The sequence below is a fragment of the Miniopterus natalensis genome, chromosome 10 (assembly GCF_054644295.1).
Source record: "Miniopterus natalensis isolate mMinNat1 chromosome 10, mMinNat1.hap1, whole genome shotgun sequence".
NCBI lineage: Eukaryota > Metazoa > Chordata > Mammalia > Chiroptera > Miniopteridae > Miniopterus > Miniopterus natalensis.
In genome coordinates, this window is record NC_142090.1 from 41,188,369 (window position 1) to 41,198,232 (window position 9,864).

The following is a 9,864-nucleotide window of genomic DNA, read 5'->3' on the forward strand; positions in this document are numbered from 1 at the left end:
TACTTCTTATAATCTTAACTTGCACATTGATTAGTTTAGTTTAGGATTCGGATGTTTTGTGTATATTCTCTGGCATGCTACGTTGAATTTAGGAATGCTTTAACTATTTCTAAGATTTACACTGAAAATTAGTCCTGTTGAGTCCATAATAAAGATAAGTACAATGCTAGCATGTGTGCTTCTGATTCCTCGTTATGCTATTGGTACAAATTTCCTTCTTCCTGAGCCTAGACAAGGGAGGGAAGTTTCACTTTTCTTCAGACACCTACTGCCAGTTGGGTGACAAATAAGGTGAACTCAACCCTCCCCCTTCCCACCTTTTCTTTTCTGTCCTAGACCTGAGGTCATTCACAGACCAGCTTTCTGTAATATTTAGGTTTCAGAGACAAGCTCAACTTAAGCACATCTCAGCCACAAAGGGACATTTATGAAAAGAGCCAAATACCTGAAATATGGTGGGCCTATAAATAAATGTGCCCCTGTTGACATGTCTTTTAAGATGACAGCCTTTTCTCATGAAAGTCACAAACATGGAAACCTAAGACATTCTTTTGAAGAGATGTAGTTAGAGAGTGGTGGGAATTGGCAACTCAAGGTAGAGATTCGATTGGAAGTGGCAGCAAACAGCCCACCGTAAAGTGGAGAACAGAGGAAGCAATATAAACATAATAAAACAGCTTTTCTAAGAGTCCACACAGCCCTATGGATCCTTGTTACCTCAAAGGTATAAGGCTGCATAATAGGGATGAGTGACATATGCCATGATAAAAGACCATTACCCTTAGGTAGGTTATTCCGTAACTAGCTTTCTCTGGAAAGTGTGCTTAGCATTTTGGAACATTTCTATATTGCTGCCTCAAAGTGTAATCTCACTAATTGAACCAGAGTGTCATTTGAGATAACCTGTTTTTGAGAAAGTTGTTTTGGTAATGTTTAAAATGAAGAGTTATAAAGGGGGAACATTTGTAAGACTCTCAACAATAAAGATTTAAAAATAAATAAAATGAAAAGTTATCATTACCTGTAGTTTGTGAAATAAATGCAACCCTTTCTAAAGTAACTGAACATAAATTTACAAAAATGTGAGGAGTGTTTCCCCTTCACAGCATGAGAAATTTTAGTAACAATAGTATACTTCACTAGTAGAGCAAAATCTTACATAATTTTTTAATGGGGCCTTCAAGCTGGAGAACACTAATATTGACAGTGGTGGAGGTGTAGGGTAGATGATTTTCCACAAGGAAAGGAAACCACTTAGGAAAATTTTCTTTGATCCTTTGATAAACTAATTTTGTAAAAAGACTGGTATACTGGTTACCTCACCAGAAGTTGTGTTGCTGCATGTTTTTTGGGTTTTTTAACCTTTATCAGAAACTTGCAAATTATTCTAAAGGAAGACTTTTTAAAGTCCTAGAGCCAGTACTAAAATAAGTTGCCATTGAGCGCATTTAAAATCTTATGTGTATCTATACTAAATGCAATACCTACTCATAAAATTTTGTAACTGGAATGTACTTTAGGTATTATCTAGTCAAATTTTATTTCTAAAGTCATGATGCCTCAACCAATGAGCTAATAAGTACAAGAGCTGAGATGAAAATTATAAATATCAATATTCCTAATCTGTGTTTTTCCCACAATCCTGAATTCTCAAGAAAAAGTTTAAATACCATTATTATGTATTTTTTAAAGTATACGACTTACTGCAGAAAAAGTTTTATTTTTAAATACATACACACATATGCATCCTCTGCTCTAAGGAAAACTCTGCCAAGCAATTCACTTGCCAAAGATTCTAGAGTACCATAATCTTATTGCACTAGTGCATTAAAAAATAATTTTGAAAAAAATATCTTTCACCTTGGTGTGTGTACTCAGTAGTTAGAGCATCAGCCTGTGCACTGAAGGGTCTCGGGTTCAATTCCCGGTCAACGGAACGTACTTGGGTTGCAGATTTGATCCCCAACCCTGGTCAGGGTGTGTGCAGGAGGCAACCATCAATGTGTCTCACATCAATTTTCTCTCTCCCCGCTCCCTCCATCCCTCCCACTCTCTCTAAAAAAATTCAATGGAAAAAATATTCTTGGGTTAGGATTAACAACAGCAACAACAAAAACCATTATAAATATAAATATGTAAATATACATATATATGTACATATATATATTTCACAAGAATTTAGTTCATTATATATCTTTGCCCAAGAATGTTTGAATTACTATAATAATGGTATTGATACCATTGTAATTAACTAGTTATTAATAACAGGAAAGGAGCAAAGGGAAAGCCAGACATTATAGGCATTTCATTTGGGCAGCTTCACCAGGAAACTACAACTTTACACTCCCTAGGGATCCAACAAAGGGAAGATAGAGGTATGCCCCATAAAGTTGGGATGACAGGGAACAAACTTGCCTGTCAATCACACCTGGGGACAAAGATGGTTGGCCAGAGTGGGCATGGTCACTGCAAGTGTGCAAAAATTTGGGATACTTAATCCCCTGAACAAAGAAGTTCTCGTTCTTGGTTCCTCTTGGCATGCTTGTCTCAATGGCTCGTGCTTGGCATCTTGGCATTCTTCCGTGTGGCCCACAGCCATGCAGACCCTACATACAATGGACTAATGGGCTGCAACTAGCCTGATGCAGAACTGGACCTGGGACCAAGTTGGAAAGGAAACTCTGGACACTGTCTCTGATTTCAGCTCTACTGAAGCCCCAGCGACACTTCTATGACTGGACTGAGGGAAATGGAACTTTGGAAATCCAGGGGTATAATTCTGTGGAAATCACTCTACCATACTGCATTCTCCTCTGGGGGCCTCCAGAAATGCTTATTCTAGTGGTACTCTAAGAATTCCACTTCCACAAGCATCTGGGAGAGATGAGCCACATTCTCCTCCAATAACACTACCTTCATATAATATATGTGTTGCTTTTTTAAAAAATATACGTATTTCTTGATTTCAGAGAAAGAGGGAGAGAGAGAGAAACATCGATGAGAGAGTTATTGATCAGCTCCCTCCTCCACGACCCCTACTGGGGCTCGAGCCTGCATCCTGGGCATGTGCCCTAACCAGTAATCAAACCACGATCTCCTGGATCATAGGTCGATGCTCAACCGCTGAGCCACGCTGACCAGGCTATAATATGTATTGCTTTATTGCATGACAATTTAAAGTTGTATTTCTCTTCCTATCATTATGGCAGATATTATTTCAAAAATTTTTTTTAATGTACTAGTATAGAATTCAGTAATGTCTTATGTTCCAGTAGAAATGGATTGTTTTCTACTCACTATATTAGTATTATTTCAGTTAGGTTCTTAAATGAATAATTGACTCTTAGATTATATTTTCAAGAATAAATGGGGGTTAGCTGAGCAAAGAAGGGGGCCAGGGAAGGAGTGTTTTGAGATGATGACATGAGCAAAGACATGAAGGCAAGAGAATGTGGCTTATTCAGAAAACTGCAAATAATTCACGAATGGCTAGATTGTGAGATTAGAAGATGACCAATTCTGTGTAACTTCAAACTGCAAAATCTGGAATTGATTGGTAAAAATTACAGGGAGAGATTTGCACTTACATTCTACTACATTTTTACAGTGCTCTACCAGCATCTTTTACCCTTCTTTCCTTTTGAATTCTTCAAAATAATATTGATTATTGATAAATGCCTAGAAATATAAAATTTCCCTGCTTTGTTTAGGTTATGTCTGCATTATAATGAATGTGATGCTTTGAAACTGTACTGTTATTAAAATTTCAGCTTAAATTAGTTTAACTAATTTGGTTATATTTGATTTGTGAAAGAAAAACTAGATTTAATTGTTTAGGAGAACTATAATTCTTTTCTTAGGTTTTCTATAGAATCTATATTAATCACTAAACAAGGATAATGTATCTTTTAAAATTAATTCAATTCATTTCAGTAGCTTTGAGAAAATATGTAAAGCAATACAAGAAGTTCAAAGTATTTTCATAATAAGAAAGGAAAGCTTAATAGGGCCAGTGAGGCCACTGAGTTTTTGTATTACTTTTTTGTAGCTGTAATATATAAAATCAATTCACTTTAAAGTAACCTTTTGTTTTTAAATAATATGTTGTTGAATTTATTATATAGTCCAACTTTCACTGTGAGTGAATTTCAAACTGTTTAAAATATAATTTTTGTTTCCATATTTATAAAATAGAATTTCACTTTTAAGAGTCCTGTATTATATTTTCTTATATTTTGCAGGATGGAGGTTTGCTTCTGAATAACCCTTCAGCATTAGCAATGCATGAGTGTAAATGTCTCTGGCCAGACGTCCCATTAGAGTGCATAGTGTCCCTAGGCACTGGACGTTATGAGAGTGATGTGAGAAACACCATGACGTATACAAGCTTGAAAACCAAACTATCTAATGTTATCAACAGTGCAACAGATACAGAAGGTTGGTTGGTTGCTACTTGAGAGCACTTTAACTTCTAAAATTCATCTTTTGTTAGAATATGCTCATGCTAACTGCAAATAGTATGTTATGTCTGCATTGTACGCTTAGGAAACACATGGGAGCAAGTCTTCTGCTGTTTTTATTTCTCATTAATTTCTTCTAAGTAATGCTAGAATAGAGACTGTTCTCCATTTGGGAGTTAGTACTGCCTTTGCCTACTTACAGTTGGAGAAGTATCTAAGCCTGGGTTAGCACAATGGCTTGGTTGGAGACTCTTAAGCCACTTAAGAAACAGGGAAAAGAAAAGGAGTCAGGCTGGTTCAAATATATGCATAACAGTGATATAATAATATACATAATATTATAAAACATAATAATATACACATAAAAGCGGAAGTGATTTTTTAAAAACATAAATCTTGTCTTTTACCCTGCTCTAAACCCTCTAGGCTTCTCATCACACCTAGAACCAAATCCAGAAGTCTCATTCATTGAAATTTAGCAGGCCCTGTAAGACCCAGCTTTTGAATACATCTCTTCCTCCCCTTCCATCCCTCAAAATGTGTCCCTTTTATAAAGTGTAGCTGGCTACACTTTAATTTTTGCTGTTGCTCAAACTTGCTAAGAAGCCTCCTGCCTCATGGCCACTGCACTTGCTATATTCTGTCCCTGTAAGGCCTTTCCAAGATAGATGCTTCATTCACTCCCTTATTTCATTCAGTTTTCTGCTCAGATATCATTTTCTCAGAGACCTTTCCTGACCACGTTCCAACCCCCTCACAATCTCGCTCTTATCCTGCTTGCTTTATTGTTTTTAATCTCTTAGAGCATTTATCTCATTTGGATATATGTTACATATTTGCTTGTTTAATTGCTTATTATCTCTGTCCTACAAGAATATAAGGCAGGAATTTATCCAGTTAATTATGTTGACTTCAGTATCTAGCACATAGTAGACAGTGAGTATTTGTTGAGTTTCTAGTTTTGGCCTTGAGATCTAAGTTTCCTTATTTTATTATTTTATTTTTAAGTCCTATGTGAAATCAGTTATTAAATTTTTAAAAGACTTGTTACCACTTAGCTCCTTGCTTTTGAAGCTCACTTTTTCCATATTATGTTATTAGCCAAGTCATTAGCCTACATGAGGATCTTAAGCGACCCACTAAGGACTTTCATCTGTTAAATAACCCAAGAAAAGCTGATATACTGGATTTTTCACTATGTGAAATTTTGTTATCAAATCAATAAAATATTCTTACTGTAAGCTCTCAACTGAGAAAAAGATAACTTTAATCATTCAGTTCCATAATACTTATATCTTGTGCAAACCCTGTGATGGGCTCATTTGAAATGTTCAAGAGACATGAAATGCTGCCTTTATGTACTTATACTTCAGTTAATGAAGAATTTATATGAATATGCAAAGGACCTAAAAAAGCCAAGAAAATTTTGAAAAAGAACAAAGTTGGACGACTTATACCCTTTGATATCAAGACTATATAGCTACAGTAAGCAAGAGGCTATGTTATTTGCATAAAAATAGATGTTGATCAGTGGTACTAATAGCAAATACAGAAGCTGATCTATACATGTACACTCAAAAGATTTTTGACAAGGGTAACTCAATGAGAAAAGGATATTCTTTTCAACAAATGATAACTATATTCCAAAAATTGAACCTTAATCCTCATTTCATATATAAAAATTAACTTGAATGGATCATAGACCTAAATGTGACAGCTAAAACTGTAAAATTTCTACAAGAATGCCCTGGAGAAAAGCTTAATGGCCTTGACCTAGGTAAAGATTTTTTAGAATACAAAAAGCATGAACCAAAAAAGGAAAAATTAGACTTTATCAAGTTACAAATTTTTCTCTTTCAAAGACACTTTTAATAATGAAAAGACAAGCTACAGATGAAATAAAGTATTAGTAAAACATGTATCTGATCCATTATCAGAAATGTATAATCTCACCCATTACCAGAGATATATATAATCATATCCAAAATATAGAGAGAATTCTTACATTATATATGAAGAAAAAAACAAGAAATTCAGTAAAAAAAACAAAAAAAACAACTAGCAAAATATTTGAACAGACACTCCATGAAGAAGATATACAGATGACTAATAAGCACACAAAAGACTTCTCAACATCATTAGTCATTAGGGAGATGAAAATTAAAGCCACAAGATACCACCACACGTCCTCTAGAATGCCTAAAATTAAGACTGACAATACCGATTTTTGGCAAAGATGTGAAGTAGTGGGAACTCTGGTGTATTAGTTGTTGGAATGCAAAATGGTACAGCTGTTTGGAAAACAGTGCTGCAGTTCTTAAAAAGATAAACATACTTTTACCATATGACCCAGCAATTTTATCCCCGGGTATTTACCCAAGAGAAATGGAATCATACTGCAAAAATACTTAGGTGTAAATGTTTATAAGGAGGCTTATTCCTAATTAAAAACTGAAGAGAACAGAACTAGAGAGAATAAATTATGCTATATTGTACAATGGAGTACTAGTCAGCAGTAAAAAGGAAGGAACTATTTATACATGCTACAACATAGATGAATTTCAAAAGCATTTTAAGTAGAAGAAGCTAGACATAGAAGGGCTATATCCTTATGATTCTGTTTATGTGAAATTCTAGAAAAGGCAAAGGTAAGGGGTACCAGTTATAAAGAGGCATGAAGGAACTTTTTGGGGTGATGGAAATGCCCTATGTCATGATTGTTGTAGTCGTTGCATAAGTGTATACATGTCAAAACTTGTCTTTACACTTAAAATTGGTGAATTTTATTGTGAGTAAATTATGCCTTAATAGAGATAATCCCAGAAAATTAGAAACAAAAATGGAGGTTGAAAAGGCATTTCAGCAGTGGCTAACAGTATGACCAAAAACAGAGAGAAGAAAGAGTACTGGAGCAAGTATCCTAATTTAACAGAATTATATGAAGTATTCTGGGAGGTGAATTTCATAGTTGTTATTATTGATTCCTTTTCTACTGTTAATTAGCTGGAATGATGAAATAAGCAATGCTTTGTAATTTTCCCTAAAAGAAGACAATGTTTTAAAAAGATAACATTGCATCACCGTAGAGTTACTGTTTTCTTATCTACCCTATTCTCTGTTTGTTTTAACAGAAGTCCATATAATGCTTGATGGTCTGTTACCTCCTGACACCTATTTTCGATTCAATCCTGTAATGTGTGAAAACATACCTCTAGATGAAAGTCGAAATGAAAAGCTGGATCAACTGCAGTTGGAAGGGTTGAAATACATAGAAAGAAATGAAGAAAAAATGAAAAAACTTGCAAAAATATTAAGTCAAGAAAAAACAACTCTGCAGAAAATTAATGATTGGATAAAACTAAAAACTGACATGTATGAAGGCTTTTCATTCTTTTCAAAATTGTGATGAGTGTGTATATTCTCATAAATGGAGGTCTGTTCAGAAGATCCACCAAATTCAGTGAGGAATCAGAGGGCTCAACACGAGTTAACTTTGAAATACTTATGAATCCTGGGGAATCCTGAAAAAGATGGTGCTTGGACCAGCTTGCACAGCACAGGATATACTTGGTTACAGAACTTATAAGAGAATTAGGTTTTCATGATGTTAATAATTAGCTATGCTTTAGGAATCTTATTAATTATTGTTCTAGTTGGTTGTAGTAGATATTGGTGTTATATTGTTTGATGTTTGAAAATTTATTAATATATGTGCCAAACAAGAACTGAAAAAATATCATATACTTGATATTTTTGCTTTAGTCACCATAATCATGTTGAATTTATTTGATTATTGATTTTCTTCCATGTGGAAAATCTAATTTCTTTTTAAATTTACATCGCATGTGTTCACGAACTATACTCTGCAATCCAAATGTTGCCTTTTACTGTATATCATTTAAACACATACAGAAAAGTGGAATTTTCTCTGTCAGAGGACTCTTATGTTGGAAATAAGAAAGAACCAGATACAGTTTTCTATTTAAACGTGTTTATTTCAACATTGTTTGATTTAAAATCATAGATGAGGTTCAGTCAATCACTTTCTACCCTTTAAATTTCAGGATAATGCTGTGTATTACCTTTTCTAGCTCTAGCTTATTATTCATAAAATTAATTACTTGAATTTACTAAGAAAATATCACTATCATTAACAAAAATAAACTTTTAAATAATTTATTGTTAAAAGACTAATGTCATTTTAAGATTATTTATTGTTCATAATGTAGCTCTCTATCTCTTTGTAGCATTTGAATATACCTGTGTCAAGAGTGTGCTTAAAAAAATAAGTTAGGCTTGTTTTACCATATTAACTTCTTTAACTTTCAGGGTTTCACAGAGGTTAATAACATAAACCAACTCAAATAATTGTTTATGCCATCCAAATTCATCTTTGTTGTATTATCTGTTTTGTTAATCCTTACATCATGTTTAGATTTGTCAAGAAAATGAAAAAAGGTAAGTGTCTTTTGCTTTGTACATATAAACTAAAGCTAAAACCCCTATTGCCCATATTGTCATATTGCTTCTTTGCAATGCTGATTCATAGAGTATGGTATGGTTCAGTGAGTGCCAAGGGGAGGCGAGAGTCTGAATGCTAATCCTGGCTCTGAGGCTGTGATACGGAGTCCTATTTGTGACCTGGAGGAGCTAGCAGACAACCTGTCTGGGTTTCAGATATTTCATTTGTAAAGTGAAGAAAGCTAGCTCTAAAGTTTTATTTACTTTTTTTATGGTAACCTAAAAAGTAAATTGTGCAAAGGAACAAGCAAAAGATAAGAGATGTGAAAATGAATTTTCAGTCCTACACAAGTAAAATATCTGTTCTTTTTAAAGAAGCAGAGTCTATCTTAGAAATAAAATGTAATAAATTCTCCAACTCATCAATTATATAAAAATATAGAGAATGAAGATTGTTATCTCTGTAATAAATGGCATGCTGGTGATATTTCAGTTCTGTTCTTGCTGCAGATATTATTCTTTATTAAAAATAGTACCTCAGATAGAGTTGTCCCTGGAGGCATATGGGCTGGCTGGGATTTCCCCTTGGGATGGAGAGAGCCCAGCCTGGGTTATAATTTCCCTATGCGCTTCCTCCTTTCCCAAACCGAATTTTATTCAGGAGAAAGTGGATATCAAAGGAATCTTCTGAGTGGGGAAGGAAGCCACAAAAAGTCAGTCTGCAGTCTGAGGGGATAGAGGAGGATCTTCCAACTTTGTTTTGGTAGTACGATGAGGGACTCCCTTTTAGCTCCCCCTCACTCAGCAGCTGCTGACAGCTGTGTCTCCTTTTCACTTATTATAGAACTGCTAATTGCTGAAGTAGCTAGGACCCCTAGAGTTCAAAGCTCAAAATTTTACCTAACTTGCTATACTCTAGAAATAACTCTATTCACAGTTTTAA

General features: G+C 34.5%; 1 protein-coding gene across 1 annotated transcript in view; it reads left to right on the forward strand.

Annotated features, from left to right (window-relative positions):
- The window catches only part of PNPLA8 (patatin like domain 8, phospholipase A2), a 48,220-nt gene extending 39,570 nt beyond the window's left edge, over positions 1–8,650 (forward strand). Inside the window, exons 9-10 of the mRNA XM_016199134.2 lie at positions 4,242–4,437; positions 7,592–8,650. Coding sequence (XP_016054620.2) covers positions 4,242–4,437; positions 7,592–7,866 — 471 coding nt within the window. The 3' untranslated portion in view covers positions 7,867–8,650. The remainder of the gene's footprint in view (positions 1–4,241; positions 4,438–7,591) is intronic.
- Positions 8,651–9,864: the final 1,214 nt, after the last annotated feature.